The following is a 21,550-nucleotide window of genomic DNA, read 5'->3' as shown; positions in this document are numbered from 1 at the left end:
TGAGAGGGGAGAGGTGTTCACCACCTGCCTGGTTTTAGACAGGGGTCCACCTGGTGAGAAGGTCTAGCACGGTTCAGATGGATTCTTGTGCCACAGTGATTTTCCTATCTCTACTTCAAACCACCCTCTGCGGTCTGTTTTCAGAGAGGGAAGAATGCGCTCCTCTGCTCCACAGGAGCTACTTATAGCAGTGCTGGTGGTGCTGGAGGGCTGTCAGCTTTGCTAAGTGGTGGGGCAGGGGGGAAGCAGGGACTTGAGATAAGAATAGTACGTGAAATCTTAAATTTGATGGGCCTGTCAGGGAGGAAATTACAGCTTGGAGGAGGAAAAGTGGTTGTGTTTTGAATTTTCTGTAGTAAATATAAAGTCTGGGGGTTTTGGCGGTGAAGAGGCAGTTCCACCAGGAATGCGTAAGGCTTTGTTTGGGACATGCCTGCCACAGCTGTTTTTCATTTGAAAGGCAAGAGGAGGACTTGGTGACAAGGAACCCTTGTATACCACGGTAGAGCTGGTGTAAAAGATGCAGGAAGGCAGGCAGGGATGAGCGTGGAGGGAGGGGGGATAGAGCCTGGAGGACACGGGAAATCACTTTCACAGCCCAGCCCTGAATGAATTTGGCAAAAGGGTTGCCCTTTCCTCCCCACCTCCGCTGAAATAACAAATTGCTGACCTCACCTGGCAGTGACCGCAGCGCAGTTCCCAGCTGTGCCAGGGGCCAGGCGCTTGGCTCTCTATGGGCTGTGTTTACGAATGTGTTGCTTGCTTTTTAAATCATATTTTAAATTCTGTTCTCAGGCCAGCTTGAACTTGTACTGTGGAAGAACTGTTAGTATTTACGGCTGCTCTGCTGAGTTTCTGCAAAGATTCCTGCCGGAGGGAGCGGAGGGCCGAAGGGGAGGTGAGGGATGTGCAGAAGAGCTCTGCGGGTCCAATCCAGAAACGTGCTGGCACGCGGGCACGCGCCATCGCTGCTGTTCACAGGAGGCAGAAAGGTGAAAACCCGTGTCCAGGGCCACGCAGCAGGCTCAGAGCACAGGCGGTGCAGCCACGTCTCAGCCCTTCCTCTTGGACTCTGTGCTAGCCATCCCCTGGTCCTCCGTGTGGATCACCAACTGCTTCTTCTGCTGGATGTGGCCACGTAAACTGAATGCAATTTGGAACAAACAGAAAAGAGATACGCTTCATCCTTTTCTTCCCAGTCTGGCTACTGGGAAGGTTTGGTGCTGTACCGGTAATGCCACCAGGGATGTGTTTGGTGAAGGATCTGGGTACCAGAAATGGCAGGGCTGCGGGCCAAGGGTGTCCTGGTCTCATATCTTCAAGGTAAACTGTTAGTGCATCGTCCTAGTGTTGGAACAGAGCTGGCCAGCGGGGCTGACACAGGCACCCCGTGACAGCGTGCTGTGCTGTACAGTGTCCCCCAGATGGGACCCTTGGTGGCAGGGTGTTTCACTGGAGTTCAGCCTGTGACCTGTCTGTGAGCCATCCTCAGCAGGCTTGGGCTGGCCTAGGCTGGTGGGAGGACCTTCCCAAGGGAAAAGGGGACATTTCCAGATAACGCACGTGTTGGCGGAGTGGGGCCAGCTATGCTAATGCTATGAATACCCAGCAGCTGGGCTTGTGTTTCTCAAGCGTGACCCCCAGGACCAATCTGTCCGTACTTAGCACACTGAGGTGTGTGAGAAATCCAGCCCTTTATTTCAAGGCTTATCTGACTGCCAGTCTAATTTAAATACCCAGTCTCCAGAAGTGAATGCTGAAGCACTTCTGAATGTTGCTCTTTCAACCAGTCCCTCTTGTATGGCTGTTTTAGCCTGGCTGTCAGACTGGTTTATAAGAGATCTAGCTCGTAGTTGCCTGGGCAGAGGTGAGAACGAAGCAGTTCTCCTGCGGATCTGTCTTTTACAAGTGGGATCTTCAGTGCCTAATAAGAGAGCGGCTCTGTTCTGAAAAATTACCTAGACATGGGACCCCCAGGATGGGTCTTGTCCCATACAAATTCTCGTGTGTCTGAGTTCAGGTCCTGCCTTACCCTTCCTTTTTATGGGAATACTAGTAAGGTTTCTCTCCTCAGCTAGCCATCAATTTCTGTGAAACTTGTGCAAATTTGGTATCTTTGAATCCTCTTTTCTTCCGTCAAGACTGACAAACAGGTTTAAAAAGTTTAAGGAAGAAGAAGAAAATAACAACTGGCAGGCAGGCACAGGTAGAGAGCATCGTCACATAAACTGAAAATACGGTTCTGTTTCTGACCACCTATTCCCATTTAAGAGGGCCATGATGCTCCTTGGAATGTGTGTATAAGGTATCAGGATGTTTCACTTTACTCTTCCTCATTTTCCTCCTGTATTAAGGGAGAGGGTGAGCGATTTTTGCTTCTTCTGTAAGACTCTTGGTTGGCACTGGTAATATCCCACCATACAGGAACACCAAGTTGCTGGTGAGCTTGGTCTTTGACTGCAAAGCTGTTTGTTCCCATCTCTTCCAGCATGGATTGTACCCACTACTTGTAAACTCCTTCAAAGTCCTTTTGGATACTTTGCTACAGAGCTACAGGGTGTATAAAGGAGATTTCCTAGTGCAGACAGCTGGGAAACACAAAGATTAGAGCCAAGCTGGCCTGCTCCCTCCGGACACGTTGGTGTGATAATGGGGAGCAGGGCAGCGGATGACTAACCCAGCGCAGTGCCAGAAAGCCAGCCTGACGGCCACTGCTCCTACCAGGGGTCTGGTGCTGGCGTCTCATGGTGACATCATGGCGCCAAGAGCCTGGGCCAGGGGCACTCACGGAGCCAAAGTCAATATTTAAGCAAAGGCTGATGAGCACAGACTGCCTTTCTAACATCACGGGTTTGTCGGAGGTCTGAGTGCTAAGAACTTGAGCCTTTTTCATTTCAACCGTAACAACAAAGTCAACTGCTCAGATGACCTCCTTCTTCCCTCCCTCTTTTCCCCCATCCCTCCTCTTCCAACTCTTTTTCCCCTCTAGGTCCCAAATCACCACAATGAATCACTTGTAAGGGCGAAAAATAAAGGGGAGAGATGGGAACAAGTATTCTGCTGCTCACATCCAGATGGTCTGGGCTGGAGCACAAGGTAAGCTGTGGGCTTCATGTCCTGGGTCCTGGCAAAGACAGTGCAGAGAGGATGTGCCAGTCACGTTGCCAGAGGAGAGGGCGGTGGTAAGGCGTCGCTCGATTTCAGGACAGCTCGAGAGCCTGGCTGCTCTTTCCCCAGGTCTCTCTTCCTTTGGCTCCCCAAACAGGTTGCGATACTTGAGAACAAGAGCAGGTCTGGCTTCTGCTTCCCAGTCAGCTGAAACGCCACGGGATGTGGCTTCTCTGTTTTATCTCCCTAGTCCTCCGGGGACAAGACCTTCGTATCCCAAATACAGCCGCTTCAGAGAGGAGCACGGGCAAACTTCCCCACAGCCGCCAACCCGGGCTGGGCGACCTGTGTGTCTCCCTGTGGCCAAGCAGCAGCACACCACATCCTTGCCACGGCTTCTTGCTGAAGTGAACTGCCATGGATTTACCTATTGCCTGACGGCTTTTAATTTCACATTACTCACGGGCTGACGTACCTTTTAGTTCAAAAGCGAGGAGTCCTGATATTTTATACGAGGTAGACTCACGGTCATATTTCAGCCTGCAGTTCTTAGAGGCTTGGAAATAAACCCTTGTTTTTTCTCAGAGCCAAGCTGCTTAATAACCTGTTACAGCCTACGCCTGCTAATGCTGTCAGACACAGAGCTATTGCCCCTGTATAGATGATTTATTTTCCCCTGGCTTGCCTTCTTGAGGTTGATTTTTTTTTTTTTTCCAGTCTTGGCAGATAAAGTGCCAGCTCTTTGTTTGCAAGTAGCCACTTTAAACTTTCCACTTTGGCTTGTTATTGCCCAATTGCGAAGAATCCTTCGTTCCTGTTATGTTTTCCCTTTATTTTCCATTTGGTTTTGGGTAGTTCCTGAGTTAGGGTGTCTTTTCACAATAATAACAGATGTCAGCACAGCTTCTCTCATGCTATGGACTGTATAGAGCAGGCCAGTGTTGCCCACTGTGCCCATTCACACGAGCTGGCAGCGCATCCTAAAAGTCATTTAGTGCATAAAAGAAGATATTTTAATGTGAAGAAGCGTCTGCCTGCCTTGCTGATGGACTGACAGAACTAGCATGTAGCCTGGTGGACTTGAAAGCATTTCAGAAGAAAGCAAAATTAATTCCCACCCTTTTATAGGTGGGAAAACCAAAGCACATGAAAAAGTTATTCAGCAGATCAGCTGCTGAACTGAGAATAGAACAAGAATACAGGTCTCCAGCCTCTTGGACTACATCATTGGGTGATGCTGCCTCTGTTTTTATTCCCTGCCTACCCAAAGCTGCCTGCTGGTGTCCGCTGTCCCGTTACACAGATGCTCTGTGGGCTAGTGGGACCTCCCTGGCGTTCCCCAGAAGAGCCCTCCGGCAAGGTGCACCAGGAGGTCTCACTGGTTTAGGTGTTGGCCCAAACTGGCCTCCTGGCCAAGCTGGGTACAAATCCCCAATGAGACGTGCATGTGGTTCTGGAGACTGCCCTGCTGAGGCCGTGCTGGCTGCAGGGGTCTGAGGGCAGCTGCAGAGCAAGGGGAGACCTCGCCTACAGCCAGCGAGCAGCTCTGTAGGTCCCAATGGGAAGCCCAAAATCAGCGGGGAAAAGTGTCTGCTGTGCCTGGGTGGCCATCCTCTCATCTCATGGACGCACAGAGGGACAGCAGCCCTTGGGAACATGACAGAGCCCTGCCTAACCCTGTGGCTTCTCCATCCACTCTGTGGAGAGGGTTTATGCACAAGGGTGATTAAAAACGCCAAAAAGCTTTGCCTTGTCTAGGTTATTGTCTTCATGGCAGCCAATGTTGACATCTGGTTTTTTTCTAGCGTTTATGTAGCAAATGGAGAGGAAAATCCTAAACTGTAGAAAAGTTTGGAATGCGTGTGCAAGGTTATAGTAGTGACAGTGGGTCAGGGCAACATGGTCATGTAAGTGGAAATCTTTCTGAAGGGCACAGGCGGCGTAGGAACTGCTCAGATGGGAGAGCATGCCGAATCGTTCAAGAGGTTGCGTGAAAAGGCATGGGGCTCCTTGCAGGGGTAGGAGATCCATCACAGAAAAAGAAGAAACGTTGGGGAGATGCGGGCTGTGGGGAATCCTAGGTCAGGCGGTGCAGGTCTTGCTCTCTCAGAGTCCTGGGCCCATCAGGTGAGAGGAGTCTCGGAAGCTGGAGGGGGGAAAAGCAGCACCAGGACACTTCTGGCAAGTCCCAAGTCACTTGGGAGATGAGAAGGGAGGAGCTCTGGTCCTGGGTACCAGTGCGTGGCCACTCTGGGGTGCTTACAAGAAAGAAAGATGTGTTGGTCTTCCAGATCATTCACAGAGATGGAGGAAAGAAATTATGGGAAGGGAAGGTTGGGGAGCCTTGGTTTTTCTCACCACTCTTCCCCTTGAATCTGCACTAAATGAAAGAGAGAGTTTCTGAAATGACAGAAAACTACTCTTTTTCTTACAGGACTTTTTAAGTGACTGTATTAGTTGTTGCTCTTGCCCTCTTTAAAAATACTTGGTTTGGGTTTTTTAAGTGATGTCTGATATTACAAAAGTGAGGTGGTTTGACAGCCTTATCTTCTACCTTTTTTTTTTTTTTTTAACTTGGTAAATATTTGAATATTTTCAACTTGGGCAACTGAGATAAACTGGTCAGTTTGTACTTCTGTTCATTAGCACTGCTTTACCTCTCTGTACTGCTGGACATCCTAGTAAACTAAGGTAATACTTCTGTAAAAAAGTGTTAAGGTAAACAAGGGAGAAAAGGGACCTCAAGGGGTCAGCTGCCCCCCGCCCCAGCCTCAGCACTGAACTGACTGTGCACAATAAATCTGAGAGGTTTTGTCTCATCTGATCTCCTGAAACCTCTGGCAGGGCTGATTCCTCCATCTCCTCTATCCATTCCAGCGATCCGTAGCATCATCATGTTTTTCCTCATGTGTAGCCTGGACCCCCGTCTTCTGTGAGTTGCTCCCCGTACTCCTTGTGCTGTTCGCCACGGGCATGGGAGGTAGGTTATCCCTTTTCTCTTTGCAGAAGCTAATGCTGTTCTCACGTCTCCTCTCAGGCCTCCTTCCTTTAGACTGCCAATCCGGATGAATATTGCAGCTACTGATGCAGCTTTATGATTAATATCACAGTTATTCTGTAATATTTTTCACCCAGACCATGTTTTCCCTAGTTTGTTTTTGCCAAGGTCACATGAAACAGTGTTAAAGCCCTCGGCAGAGTCAGCCTATGTGGTTCCTTGTGCTTGCCTTGTCTTTCTACAAGGTCTTTGTCATAAAAAGAAATTTAAAAGTGCTTCATTGGATCTGTGTGTGACAGACGTGGGTTGGATGTTACCTACCTCCTGATTAGCTGGTAGGTGCTTCCATATGGTTTGTTACTTCTGATTTTTCTTGGAATTGAAGTTAAATGAAGCAAGTCGTAATTCTGACTTCTCCTTTTCCCCTTTTCAAAGGTAGACGCTGTCCTTACAGCTCTTCTGGAAACACACTAGTCCTGCACAAGCTGTCAGGTACCGCTACTGGTGGCCCTGAGTGTTCTTCTAAATTTCCCTGGATTCATTTCATCCAACTAAAACCTATCTAGATTATCTATTCTTTTCTTTATGAATCCTAGCCTGAGGTTATCCCTGATACTGCTGGTGTTAATTCTGATGACTGCCTGATCCACAGTGATTTTTTAATAGACGCTGAAGCAAAAAATTCATTAAACGCCGCCTGCTTGCTGATGTCTAATGCCTTCACTGCCTCTTAATAGATCTGTTCCTCACTTGTTTTCCTTCTAGTAACATTGTACCAACACAAGCTTTGTCATCTTTTTTTCTCTGTGCTAGTTGTATTTTACTTTTTGCATTGGCCTCTCTGATTTTTGTCTCTTGTACTTGTACTATCATTGCTTGTAATTTTTATCTCTTTTCCTGCACCCTCAATGCCTCTTCTCCATGGGGGAGGTTGCTGAAGAACCTCATGGCTTAGTGTCTCTCTGCCACTTCTGCACTAGCACAGTCTGTGCCTTAGGTATGCTTTGTTTAGAGACTGGAGGCTTCTTCTACGATTGTCTTTCCCGTAGCATCTGAATTCTGTTCATTTAATGCCATGTTCTTTACAACAGCTTCTTTTGCTGTTCTCACTTTTTCCTTTCCTGAGACTCTGAGACTTTATTGTTTGCTCTTTCTCAACCAGCTTCCTTCCCTGCTTTGCTGTTTCCCTGCATTTCGATGCTGTCAGCATCAAATAGGGATGACTTCGCTCCCCTATGTGTTTTCTCAGAATTTTGCATCTGCAGCATTTCTCCTTGCACATGGGTGAGCAACCTGTGCTTGTGGCATTCCTGTCCCTATGGCCCCTTACTTGCCCTGGCAATTACAGGTGACCGTTGTTGTGTTTCAGTCTGGCTAAAGATTTGTAATTTGGTCTCTAAACTGTTTGCTTATGGTTTGAATTTACCTCAGCCATCTCTGCGCTCTCTGTCAGATCTTATTCCAACTTACCCACCATGCTGAGGAGTTTAAATGCTCGTTTTACAAAATCCCTCAGGAAAGAGAGCAGCAAGGAAAACTGAGAAATGCCAGCGGTGTGTGTCGCACAGGGCTGTGGCAGTCGGTGTACCAAAGCTACCTTCAAGGCTGGCCCGTTTCAGAAGTGAAGGCAGTCAGCTGAAGGTAGAGCTGATAGAAGTTTCTTGTGAAGATCCCGTTTTCCTCTGGAGTGAAGAGGACCAAGACCTTAACTTGGACACATCCTCCTCTTTGGAGAGCACTCTGAAGCAATGGCTGAAAGAATTGCTCTGATCGCACGGAAGCCGAAGAAGCAATAAAACCTTAACCCTTCTATTTCCTAAGCAGGACATCATGTGTTCTCTATTTTAATTGGATTGATGCTGTGCTGGTACTTCATTAGTACAACTATGAGCCTTACACCAATTCTTGTGCATAAGTTCTCAGTGGCTCTTCAGCATCACGTTCCTGTGCCTGTGTGTCTGCTGTATCATTCTGTCAAAATTCATGTCTATTATGTATTTGTTGTGCAAATATTGTATGTTTGATGCATACGCTTAGTATCGGAGAAAGATGGGTGAAGGGAAAGTGTAGAGTCCAGAATATGCCAAGTGTCTGATCACAGAATCACGCGTCTGTGTGGTCTGTATTGTGTCGTACTGAGGTATGGGAGGAGAGGCTGCCAGCTAAGACTAAGGCAGAAAAGTTGTTGAGTACTTCAGCCCTCTCCTCGTCCCTTGTTACCAGTTGCCAGTCGTGTTCATCAGCATGGGGGGGGGGGTACTTTTTTTTTTTTTACCTTCCCTTTCTGGCTGACATACCTATAGAAGCCCTTCTTATTATTCTTTGCACCCTTTGCCAAGTTCAGCTCCAGCTGCGCCTTCCTGACCCCATCCCTACACAGCCAAGCGACTTCCCTGTACTCTTTCCAGGATACATGTTCCTGCTTCCCCTGCCTGTTGCTTTTCCTCCTTGCCCTTTAGTTTAACCAGCAGGTCTTGACTCATCCATGCTGGTCTCTTGCTGTCTTCTCCTGATTCGTTACATGTGGGACTGAGAGCTCTTGTGCTCTATTGAAAGCATCCTTCAAGATCTACCAGCTCTGCTCTGCTCCCTGGCCCTGAGGGCAGGTTCCCAGGGGGTCCTATTGACCAACTCCTTGAACAGCTGGAAGTTTGCTTTTCTAAAATACGGACTCCTGACTTGACTCTTCACCTGATCCATGTCCCTCAGGACTGCGAGCTCCACCAGTGCATGACCACTGCAACCCAGGCTGCCTCCAGTCTTGCCGTCACCGGTTAGCTCGCTTGTGTTGGTGAGGAACAGGTCCATCTCCTGCTAGGGCTGGCAGGTTTAAGAAGTTTAAGTTATCCTCAATGCACTCCAGGAGTCTGCTGGATTGCCTGGAGCTCACCGTGCTGCTTTTCCAGTGGGTTTCAGGTTGGTTGAACTCTCCAGCAGGATGAGAGCCCTGATCAAGACTTTCAGCTTCTCTTCTGGACACTAGAGGCTTGTAAGGTGCAAACTGTGGGAAAAACCAAACAGATGCTACGAGTGGAAAACCCAGCCCAAAAACCAGTTTGTGGGAACTAATGGTTAGAGGGCAGAGAAGCTCACAGAAGTGGTGGTGGTGTGTTTGCTGAGCAGTGTGGATACGGTCCAACCTGATCAGTTCCCCCGTGCTGTTTGCAGCACAAATTCAACAACCATTGCTGGCACATGGGAGTTTGAAACTCAAATTGACTCGAAAGTGAGAACAGGTTTTGTAGTTCTGTATGACCAAAAGTTTGTTTGTTTTATAATTAATCTGGGACTCCCTGCAAGAGCAAATTTACGCTTTTTAAATAGCGTTGACAGGCCAACAGGATGCCAGGCTTTGCCTTCACTAGACTTCTAACTTATTGTGAATTACCGCTCTGCCAGGAATAGCTGTGGTCCTTACTACAGCCAGCTAGGGCCCGTGGCAGCACGTCCCTTAGCGCTGACTGAAACATTTCTGATTTTGATCAGGGAGCTATTGCCACCAGGCCAATGTGCTTTTTCCAACAGGGATGAGGAAGAAAACACAAATTATTTAAAAAGCACAAATGGTGAAAAGTAAATGAATGGTGAAAAGAACCACCCTGTTTTCCACAGTGAAAGGTGTTAAAAAACTTGCTATAAAATGAGAGGTGTTGGCCAGGCGCGTGAGGCGGGGGTTTCAGGAGCGGTGCTCACCAATGCTGCCATCTACGGGTTGTTAGTCCCAGTTCTGGACCTTCTGGCACACGTTGCACCGCCACAGGAATAACTTCGTGTTTCCTACAGGCAGAATTTCAGTGACCTGACTCGCCACACAGCAGACTCAGCGTGGGCTTAGTAATGGGCTCTTATATATTCCAAAGTGCCAACCCGACACTGCTGGAGAGGACGTTAAGTGTGATGCATCTGTGTGTGTAGTGATGTCTAGTAATGTGTAAATGTGGAGGAAACTTTATCAGAAGGTTTTTCCCCCCTCAGTTACGCTTGGCTGTGACTTTCCCTCCCTTCCTCTTTTTCCTCCCACAACTGCCTTCTACTTTCCTCGGTGGCCCAGAGGAGCATGTGCTGCAGTCCTGGCAAGAACCACCCCTGGTGCCATCAGCAGGCAGATGGCAGGTAGAGTTTGTGTAACGGGTTGCGTTCAGGATCAGTTTCGACAGCCACCGGTTTAATATCTAAGCAGTCGTGGCGCTGAGCGCATCACGGGGCACTTCCCGCTGCGCACAGGAGAGATGCCCACCTGGCCCTGACAGAGCAGGTCTTGCTGGGCATTCGAACCACCCACACAACTTAGGTGGCAACTAGCTGTGCATGTCTTCATGCCTGCTTACGACGTTCTTTACCTTGAGCAGCTTTCAAAGGTGGACTAAGCTTCTTTTTTAATGCTGGAAATGAAGACAGTAGCTTGGTCACCTTGCCTGTGACCCAGCGAAGGGAGCGCCTCACCACCCAGTTGGTCTGGTACCAGTTCTGCGCCTGCCAGTCCTACAGGGCTTGGCCTGGTGATGCATTTAATGGTGGAAGTGAGCTCTGAATGTGACAGACATGTACCGGTGGTAACAGATCACAGTGTTTCGCAACATTTCCTCCACAAACCCAAGTGCTGACCGGAAGGGTGATCCCCCCACAAAGGCTGCACATCGTGGCCTGCCAGCCGCATGGGAACAGCTCACTGGTGTTTTACATGTGTGTAGCAACCGCGGCTGGCTGGGGTGTAAAGTGAGGCAGGATTTGGCTGTTACACGAACAAACACTGTGTTTATTCTTCCTTCAAAAGTACCTTTTCTTGCTCTAATCAGTACCCAGACACCTGCGCAGTGCCGAGATGTTTGGAGCAGCGCAGGGGCGTGTGAAGATGCTACCCTAAAGCACATCACTTCTCCACGAGCCATCCAGCATCCATCCTTGCATCCTCACTGTCTCAAGGGCAGATCTGTCTGATTAATACTGCACTTGGAGAAGACTTCTCCTCCTTACCCTTGTTTCCATCTCATTTAGGTCCCTGCAAACTATGGAGGAAGGGGAGTGCCTTGCTTTACAAACAGGCCTGCTTTGTTGGTTATGCAGATGTAATTTAGGCTACACAACAGTCTGCAGAAAGGAGAAGGAGGGGACAGAATATATTTTCTGGAGTTCAACTTTTTATTTCGATTTATCTATAAAAAAATTATTTCACAACTTCCTTCTGTCTAAATTGGAGAGATATGGATTTGATGGGTGGACTGTTTGGTGGGTAAGGAATTGGCTGGATGGTTGTATCTAGGGGGAAGTGGTCAACAGCTCAAAATCCAGATGGAGATCAGTGACCAGTGGTGTCCCTCAGGGGTCCATACTGGGACCAGTACTGTTAGATATCTTCACCAGTGACACAGACAGTGGGACCGAGCGCGCCCCCAGCAAGTCTGCAGGTGACACCAAGCTGAGTGGCGCAGTGACGACCCTGAGGGAAGGGATGCCGTTCAGAGGGACCTGGACAAGCCCCAGCAGTGGGCCCACCTGCACCTCCTGAGGCTCAGCCAGGCCAAGTGCCAGGCCCTGCACCGGGGTCGGGGCAGCCCCCAGTATCGATACTGGGTGAAGGATGGAGAGCAGCCCTGCGGAGAGGGACTTGGGGGTGCCGGTGGGTGGAAACTGGGCGTGAGCCAGCAACGTGCGCTCGCAGCCCAGAAAGCCACCCGTGTCCTGGGCTGCGTCACCAGCAGCGTGGGCAGCAGGGCGAGAGGGGGATGCTGCCCCTCCTCTCCGCTCTGGTGGAGACCCCCCTGCAGCGCTGCGTCCAGCTCTGGGGTCCTCAGCACAGGAGAGACATGGGCCTGTTGGAGCGGGGCCAGAGGGGCCACAGAGATGGGCAGAGGCTGGAGCCCCGCTCTGTGAGGGCAGCTGGGAGAGCTGGGGCTGTTCAGCCTGGAGCAGAGAAGGCTCCGGGGAGACCTGACAGCCGCCTTCCATACTAAATGGGGGCTGGTAAGAGAGATGGGGACACACTTTTTAGTAGGGCATGTAGTGATAGCACAAGGCGTAATGGCTTTAAACTAAAAGGGGGCAGGTTCACACTAGATAGAAGGATGAAATCTTTTACAGTGAGGGTGGTGAAACACTGGCACAGGCTGCCCAGAGGGATGGTAGGTGTCCCATCCCTGGAAACGTTTGAGGCCAGGCTTGATGGGGCTCAGCAACCTGGTGTGGTTGAAGATGTCCCTGCTCAATGCAGGGGGGTTGGACTACATGACCTTTAAAGGTCCCTCCCAACCCATTCTATGTTTCTGTGATTCAGTTAGGGATTTTTTAGTGTTGCTTCAGTGCTTATCTCTGTTCTGAGTTCTTTAATTTTTGCTAATGCTTTAGACTGCCACAGGAATACTGGTGTTGCTTGTAATAAAATATGGTCCTTCCCCAGGAACATAGGGCAAAGTAGCTCTGAGGAGAGGGCTCGTGGCTTTGAGACCCGGGTGATGGTTATCTCCTTCCTCCTCTGCCACTGAATTTACATGCCCCTTCAGGATATTTCCTCTCTTTGATACAGAACTTTAGTGGCATCAGGGGTGGCTCCAGTGCCAGGAATAGTTAATTTTACAAGCAGCTGTGCCAAGGTGGCTGTCGTGGAGGTTTTAGAGACAAAGTCTCGCTCGTACAGTGCGGCAAAATGCGATGACTGCTGTTCTGGTAGCTGTGGCAGGGACTGTAGTTGTAACCAGAAAAGCATTCGGAGTCCAAGAATCACCACCAAAAAACCCCACTGTACTATTTTTATGTTTTCAGAACTTTCTATGGTGACATGTTCCTCAAGCAGTGTCAGCCCCTCCGTTCCTGAGGTTGCTAGCCAGCAGGAGGCTTTGGGAACGGACTTTTTTACCCTTGCTGTCCCACTAACACAGAAAACCCCTAACAGCCGTGGTATATTTTTCATAGTTTTTAAAATATTAGTTTTCCTCTTGCAAACCTATGTCTGCCAAGAAGTCCCTGTTCTGTAGCACTCAGATCCCTTGGCTTGCAATGTCTCCGCGTTTCCCTGCATCTGAGTTACTGATGTGTGTCCTGTTTGTCCACAGAAGCTCTCTGCAGATGGGCCCTGGATACTGTGGCAAATCTCAAGCACTGGCAAATGCTCAAAGATTGCCAATCTCGGTCTTTTTCCTTCTGTAGTCCAACCTAGATTATTTGCAGCACTTCCATCCCTTAAAATATACCATAACTATTTGACAAAATGGGTTTTTGCGAGCTCCCAGTCCGGTCTGTGACTGCCATAACCAGCCTCACTGGGGTTGGGACACTGGAAACAGCTGCACTGGAAATGCTGGTGTTGCAATTCCAGGTGTGGCACCGGAGCCCTGTCTATGCAGGAAAGTTCTCTAGCTTATATATAATATAATATAGAATCATAGAATTGGTTAGGTTGGAAAAGACCTTTAAGATCATGGAGTCCAACCAGTAACCCAGCACTGCCAAGCCCACCACTAAACCACATCCCTCAGCACCACATCTACATGTTTTTTGAACACCTCCAGGGACGGTGACTCCACCACCTCCCCGGGCAGCCTGTGCCAGGGCTTGACCACCCTTTCAGTGAAGAAATTTTTCCCAATATCCAACCTAAACCTGCCCTGGTGTAACTGGAGGCCATTTCCTCTTGTCCTGTCACTTGTTACCTGGGGGGAGAGACTGACCCCAACCCTGCTACAACCTCCTATCAGGCAGCTGTAGAGAGCAGTAAGGTCCCCCTGAGCCTCCTTTACTCCAGGCTAAACCCACCCCAGTTCCCTCAGCCACTCCTCATCCAATTTGTTCTCTATATAATAATATGGACAATGTTCTTTAGTTACACCTGCAATTACCTGTGCTCTTTCTCCTGGCTGCCCAGGCTCTGGGAGAGTGGCTTGCTTTGGTACCTACCCTTGGCCATTCCCTGAGCATCCCAAGCCTTTCTACCTTTTTCAGCTCTTAAAGCTTTCATAATAAGCACAGAGAGTCCTGTATAGAAAATTTCAATGGACCGATGTTTGGCTTGCTTTTCACTGTTACTTTTAGGAGTGTCTTACAAGTAGCATAGAAACCAGAGGCTGAAAGATCACTGGTTTTAATCTAAACTGAAAAAGTCGCTCCTTTTTGTGTCTGCAATGGCTGATTGTGCTGGTTTAATTGTTCAGGTCATGTTAGAGTTTATCTGGGGAAGGGGGAGAAAGATGAGGAAGGAAACTGCCGTGTAGACTTGGGATATACAACTGAGATATTTGGAGAATAATTAGTTTGAACAAGATCTGCCATCATCCTTGTGTAATGCCAGGAAAACTGCATGATATAAAGGCAGGCATTATTTGTCTTACTGTCACCTTCCCTATGGATAAAGAGGTGGTGATGGTAACACCTTCCCATCATTTCAGGCAGCTTAATGAGTTGCAGTGCAGTGATTTAGTTTTAAACATTAAGTATTATTTAGCACTGAAGAAGCCGCCTTTTTCAAAGCAGTACCTGAACGCCCCGCGCAGCTGCAGCGGCTGTTGGGCTGGCTTGTGCTGAGAAGGGTGTTCTGAAGGGCAAGCAGGTAAAGAAGGAGTGAAAATCCCACCTAAGTGGGACAAGTACGAGCACCTGATGCTGGAGGAGAAAGCGAGTGGTGTCTGTAGAGTCTGTGACAGAGGGACCTGGAGACTAAACCCAGCTTTTCTGAGGCTTGTCCTGGTAAGTCCTTGACCAAACCCATCGCTTGCTAAGGTTACTTCAGTTCTTCTCAGGAGGTGTAATCTTAACTATGGCTGTTGTATGTATATGTTTTCCTTAGTATGTGTATTTTTTGGAGGAGATGAGAGAACCTGTGTCCAGATGATGCTTTCTTCTATAATTTCTGACGCATTCTACATTACCTGTAAACATTCTCTCTTGTGATACAGGCTGAGAAAGAATAGGGATCCCTACATATATTTAGTTTGAGAATGCTTCTTAGCCTGAAAGCTGGGAGAAGAAATGTGAAGAAGTCTATTTGAGACACAGGGAAAGGAAAATTATTTTGTCCTATGGCCTTAGAAGTAGAGAAGGAAAATGTTTTGATGCTGTCTTTGTTTCTCCCTGTTCATTTTACCTTCCCTTTGCAAAACACCAAAGAATATCCCCACTCAGCCTATCCAGATCTAGTAACTTCATCTTGACTGTAACAGTGCTGCCCCAGAAAAATAAAGATGCATGTCTTGGTACCGATATTCATCATATAATAAACCTGGGTGTAATTTATAAGGCAGTAAATTCACTTTAGGGGCTTCTTCAGTTGTCAGTAAACATTAGCTCTGAAGGAGCTCAGACAGCTCTGACAGCTGGGAGAGAAGGATGCTGTAAACTGGTGTAGGGGGGAGAAATCCAGGAGCAGTAAACATGCAGAAAACATTTGGAGCATTTTCATAGATCGTAGAATGGTTTAGGCTGGAAGGGACCTTAAAGATAATCTAGTTCCAACTCCCCTGTAATGAGCAGGGACATCTTCAGCTACATCAGGTTGCTCAGAGCCCGTCCAGCCTGGCCTTGAACGTTTCCAGGGATGGGACATCCACAGCTGCTCTGGGCAGCCTGTGCCTGTGTCTCGCCACCCTCACAGGGAAGAATTTCTTCCTAATACCTGATGTAAATCCGCCCTCTTTCAGTTTAAAGCCACCCCCCTTGTCCCGTCGCTACCTGCCCTTGTAAAAAGCCCCTCTCCAGCTTTCCTGTCGGCCCCTTTAGGTGCTGGAAGGCGGCTGTCAGGTCTCCCCGGAGCCTTCTCTGCTCCAGGCTGAACAGCCCCAGCTCTCCCAGCTGCCCTCACAGAGTGGGGCTCCAGCCCTCTGACCATCTTCATGGCCTCCTCTGGACTTGCTCCAGCAGTTCCGTGTCTTTCTTATGCTGGGGGGAGCCCAGAGCTGGACGCAGCGCTGCAGGGGGGTCTCAGCAGAGCGGAGCAGAGGGGCAGCATCCCCCCCTCGCCCTGCTGCCCACGCTGCTGGTGACGCAGCCCAGGACACGGGTGGCTTTCTGGGCTGCGAGCGCACGTTGCTGAGCCCTGTCGAGCTTTTTTATCCACTAGCACCCCCAAGTAAAGGCAAGTTTGCCAGCTGTGGTGGGATGGCCAGGTTATCCTGGAGGACATCTCTAGATGGTCAGATACAGCTGGGCTCTTTGTTTTCCCTCCTGTGTCTCTGCGTGTCCCTCCTTTCTCCATCAGTGATGGCAATGGCAGAATGCAAGACCTGGCCTGTGTACAGCCTGCCATGGGGGTGCTGGGCCCCCAGTCTGGGTTTCTCCCTTTCCTGCTTCCTACAGCGAGGCCCAAAACTTGCTGCTGCTTCCCTCACACTATACGCAGAAAGGATGGAAAATTATTCCCCCTGCTCCTTTTATTGTAGGAGAAACTGAAGAAATGCTAGGCTGCAGCTTGCCCAGGATTATACGAGAAATCTTAGGTGAAATGCGGTATTGGTTCTGGTTTTGCAGTCCTACTTGGGCACTGTGAGCATACAACAGGATAGAAAGGATCCCTCTTTTTTCCATGAAGAGGAAGGATAGGACCATGCTTTTGCTATCCTGATAGGTTTTTTGGGGTTTGGTTTGGTTTTTAAAACTGTTTTTTACTTTCTTACAGAAATGTGTATATCAGACATTTCAGGAATGTCACAGCTTTGTGTCCCCTGATTTTGCTGGAGGAATTCTTGCAGGGCTGGAAGACAGGTGGAAGGCAACTTTGTCAGCATGTAGATGAGACTTCTTTTCAGAGTTGCCCAAATTTACTTTTCTCCAAATTCCCCTGCAATGTATTAACTGAGTTTAAGATGGCATCATCTAGGTCGGAGGAATACTGCGTTCCTGGCTGCTACTAGATTTGTCATCACTTTAGATTACGATTAACGTCTTTTTAGCAGAGGTGTTACGGTCAAAGCCCCAAAGATGCATCCTGGCAAGACTCTTCCCTAGCTGCCTGCCTCCATGGCCCAGCCTCTCTCCTCATTTTGTTTTAGCCTGGAGTCTATCACCCAACCTGCTAATTGCAGTAGAGCTAGTCAGGAAGGAAAGGGGGTACCAGGCAAGAATACTCCGCTCTGAACATGAACTTTTACACCAGATCTGTGCTATGGCGAAGAACACACTTCCATGTGGTGTGAAACTGCACAGTTTATGCCTGTGAATAGTCATCCGTGGCAGCAAGGTTGGCTCTGATCGGTCAGCGGTGGATCGACTTGGTCTCAGTATCTCTCATTATGGTGGGTGCATTACTTTGAAAAATGTTCTGTTTTGAAATCTCTCAGTCCAGATCCCTTTGTCAGTCAGTGCCGTCTTCATCTCTCTTACCCTCTTGTATAAAATACCGCCTCTTTCTCCAGTGTGGCTGCTTGCATGCTGCTGTTTCTCCCTGTTGGTATAAAACGCTGCCAATCCTAAATTGCCCGTGCAGCTTGGCAGGGTCAGATAGGGAGATAAACAAGCAGTGCTTGGATGGAGCAGGGCTAGCAGCAGCCACATGACATCCTAGTATGGGACCTTGGGTCCCAGGATACCAGGAGAAGTTGCTGCTCCCTTCCAGCACCCTTACGGGCAGGCTCGTGGCTTGATGCCACCTTTGGTGCTATGGGTAAGTCACCTCAGCAGCTGGGCCCCGATCCTGTCAGGGTGAGGGGAGGACAGGGCAGGGAAGCCAACGGCCCTGGTGGCAACAGGGGCTGTGGTGGTGCCGACGATGCCGTCACAGGGCATCATGGCCCTCTGTGGAGGCACACAAACCAGTTTTCACATACGGGTGCTGCTCTTCTCACAGGCCTTGGGATACCGGGCTCCGCGCACTGCCGTTCCCCACCGCCCGCCGCAAGTGCGACGTTTCACATGCCCTTTCCTCTGCCTCTGCCTTTAATTACCCCAGTTACTGGGATTCCAGGACTACTGGGTGATTTCCACAATGCAGGAGGTCGGACCCTTCAAAAGTAAAGCCCAATCGCTGTCTTCAACAAAGAAATCTTTCTTCCAGTTATTTGTCTGGTGTCAGGCAGGGTTTTTTTAAGCAGATCCAAAACAAAACTCTTATTCAGTTGGTGTTCACAGAAAGTTGTGCTGTTAATGATGTACAGCAGCCCAGATCTGGGCTCCGGTTTGTTGCAGGCCTTCTGTCAGGAAGGACCAACTTCTGGCTTTCCTGTCTTCCAGAGCGTGGGGATTTTTCTGGGTTTTAAATGCCACCTAAAATTAATCCTCTTTAAAACACACGTGCTTTATACATTAAAGGAGCAGCAAGACAGAGAAGGAAACTGTATTTTCCTTTGCAGGTGAGCTGTAAGGTCAGCACTATAAGCCTTTTGTAACTCCTTGAAATTTTAAACTGCTTTCTTAGCGAAGTTGAATACCGCTGGTTTTAAAAACCAAACAAAAAACCCACCTTTTCCTCTTCTGAGGAAAGGAAGTCTGGAGGGAAGTCTGAAATGGAGTGACCAACGGGACATGGAACAATTCCTGAATATCTGATCCTGGTATTTGAGATGGACAGGGATCCAGGGGACACTGAGGAGAAGCCGCAGGTGAACTGGTACACGGTGACTGGGAAAACTGGAACTCGCTCATCGCTGAAATGAAAATATTAACATCCATTTGTGAAAGCGCTTGCTGGTGAGTTACAGCTCCTGCTCTGAGACCTGCGACGGTGGCCTGGGGGTGCCGGGCAGCCCCTTGCTGTCCCCATCTCTGTACAAGCCCACTCAGCAACTTGTGTTCCATGTCACCACCTCCCCGCAGCGGAGCTGGTGTCAGCACCAGGAAAATGGAGGCACAGATGGAAGTGCCGGGCTGGGGCTGCTGTTTTTTATTCCGGCTGGGTGCGGTGGGCGCGGGGTGCGGGATGCTGCTGCCTGCCCCCAGCACGGCGGAGGCCCCGTGTCACCGGGGGCTCCTGCCCCTCCGCGGGGGCGGTGACCCTGGGCCAGCAGGTGGCACCTTTAACGGGGCGGGGGGGACACGGGACGGAAAAGGTTGTGGGATGCGCCTTGCCTTCAACAGTAACGTCGTGCAGGAGAGCGGCTTTATGGTGGGAGGGGGAAGGCAAAGGCGAGCTTCCAGCCGCGGGGCAAGCCGGCACCCCTTTTCCTGGGGACGGGGGGCTGGGGCTGCCAGACCCCCGCCAAAGGTCGCCCTCCCAAGGCGCGGCGAGCCGCCTCCTCCCGGCTCCCCGCCCGCTGCCGGGTAACCGCTGCAGGAGGAACGGGAGACACCGGGTAACGAGACCCCCCGCCCCGGGCTGCCCACGCGTGGGGCCGGGGCGGCCGCGGCCCCGCCCCCTCCTGGCGGCGGCGCGCGGGGGAGGCGGGGCTGCCGCGGCCCCGCCCCCCGCCCCGCCTCCCGCCTCGCCGAGCGCAGCGCCCCGAGCATGGAGCCCGCCTGAGCCGCGCCGAGGGCTCCGGTAGCTGCTGCGGCGGCACAACATGGAGGCGGCCGCCCCGCCGCTCCCGCTGCTGCTGCTGCTGCGGCTCCTGGCCGCCTCGGTGCTGCGGTGCGAGCCGGGCTCGGCCGGCGGTAAGCGAGCGGCGGCGGCGGCGCGGGGCCCGGGGCGGCGGGGAGGCGAGCGCCCGGCGCCCTTTTGTTGTGGGACTTGGGCAAACTTTCCCCCGCGCTCCGCCGGGAGGGCTGCGGGGGGGCCGGGGGGCGCGCACATGGACGGGCCGGGGCGAGAGGCTGGCCGCGCCGGCTGCCCTTCCCCGCCGCCCCCCGCCCCCGCGGCGAGTCCTCCTCGCCCGGTTCTGCTGGCGGGGGGCGCGGGAGGAGGCGGGCCGCCTCCCGCCCGTAGTACGCGGCCCGCCGCGGGGCTGGGGCGCGCTCCCCCGGGCGCCTCAGGTAAACCACGGCCGCGCCGAGGGAGACAAAAGTCGCCCCCCCGCCCCGTCCCCGCTCTCGTTCCCGTCCTTCCGCGGTCCCGGGCAGGGACTTCTCGGGGAGGCGGGTGTCGGGTGTCGCTCATCGAACTCTTGCCAGGGCTGGGGAGGGGGTGGGGTGGGGGGCAGGGTGTCCCCCCCGCCTCAGCTCCTCTTGAAGGCTGTAGGCGGCCCGTGGGTGCGGGGGTGGCGGCGCTGCGGCGGGAGGGACCGGCCCGGCCCGGGTGAGGGGTGCGGGGCCCGCTTGGGGCCCGGCGCGGCTGAGGGGCCCGGTTGCGTTCTTGCCCGGGTGAGGGGTGCGGGGGTCGAGTTGCGGGGCCCGGCCCGGGTGAGGGGTGCAGGCCTGGGGTGCGGACCCCGCTAACCCGCGCTCGGTCGGGGCACGGAGCCCGCCCGTTGCAACACCGTTTTGAAGTGAACGCGTTAATTCTTTAAAAGCACAAACGGCCCGTGGTGCGCCCCCAGCCCCGCCGCCGCCCCCCCCCCCCCCCCCCCCCCCCCCGCGCCTGTGTGGGACCGGGTGCTGGGGGAGCACCGGCCCGGCGCTGCGGCCGCTGAAGCTGCTGTGATGTCTGCGGCAGTTCGGCAGACTGGGCGGTGTGGCCGAGGCTGTCAGAACATCACCTCGGGGCCTCTTTTATTAGGCCACCCACCTTTTCGAACCGTTTGCAATTCTTAGGACTGTCATTTAGAGCAAGAGAACTGACTGTTTTCTCCTGGCATCGTCGTGCTGTAGGTTTAGTTGGCGCCCTGTGAAAGTGTGTATTATGTATTGCTTATTCCGTCAGGATTCTGTGAGAAAGATGCCCTTTGCTCTCAGGAGGCACCTTCTCCGTGCACGTTGCCTCAGCCTTTTCAAAATGTTTCAGAAATCCCGAAGTGCGTCTTGTTCCTTTCTGAACATTGACGTTTGTGTAAAGATGTTTGTGTTCCTACTTGACTGAAAGAAACTATATGTAACTTGGGGGGGGGGGGGGCAAGGATATCAACTTATAGGAGTCTTAAATGAGGAGAGAACAGCTAGTAGCGTTCCTTGAGGGTTTCCTTACATTTACTTAACAGCCTCCAACAGAAAGGAATAATTTTAAAAAGAGATAACTTTGCATTTGCAACTCTTAGGAAGATAAGAGTTCACAATGAAACCGAGGAATAAGTCATAACTTGGAGTTTTGGGTTTTGTTCACCTAATTTTAGAGACGGTGATTCTTTTAATATAGTGTATGTTCTGTATCGCTTTCCTTAACATGCATGGAAAAACTCTTCTACAAATGTGCTAGTTTCTAGCAATTAGCTAAAGAGTCTTGGTTATAAATCTTAATGACATTGCTTTTGTTCTGCCTACTTAGTAGGAAGGTATGTGATTCTTTTGTTAGGTTGGTCTGGATGGCACTTTCAAGGACAGCTCAACTGTCCCTTTAGAAGGAGCATGGGTGTACTACTATGAGAGACTCTCCACGGGTTTAGTTCCATTCCTGAGAACCCCCACTCTGTAAGCAGATGCCTGACTTTAAGGGACTTTTACCTCTTAAAAGTATTTTGATGTGCTTATCTTACAAATATATAAATCTCTGCAAGATTGGGGATG

General features: G+C 50.8%; 1 protein-coding gene across 4 annotated transcripts in view; it reads left to right on the top strand.

Annotated features, from left to right (window-relative positions):
- Positions 1 to 21,550, top strand: part of LRP5 (LDL receptor related protein 5) — a 191,943-nt gene that overhangs the window by 11,689 nt on the left and 158,704 nt on the right. For 2 of the 4 annotated variants that reach the window (XM_080405472.1, XM_080405475.1), the window contains one exon: positions 796 to 19,609. In XM_080405472.1, coding sequence (XP_080261598.1) covers positions 19,519 to 19,609 — 91 coding nt within the window. In that variant the 5' untranslated portion in view covers positions 796 to 19,518. Of the gene's footprint in view, positions 1 to 795; positions 19,610 to 21,550 lie in introns of those variants that run through there. The other 2 variants (XM_080405474.1, XM_080405473.1) reach the window with 2 other exon arrangements.

Source organism: Falco punctatus, assembly GCF_963210335.1.
Source record: "Falco punctatus genome assembly, chromosome: 10".
NCBI lineage: Eukaryota > Metazoa > Chordata > Aves > Falconiformes > Falconidae > Falco > Falco punctatus.
This window is presented reverse-complemented; position numbering and strand designations above follow the sequence as displayed.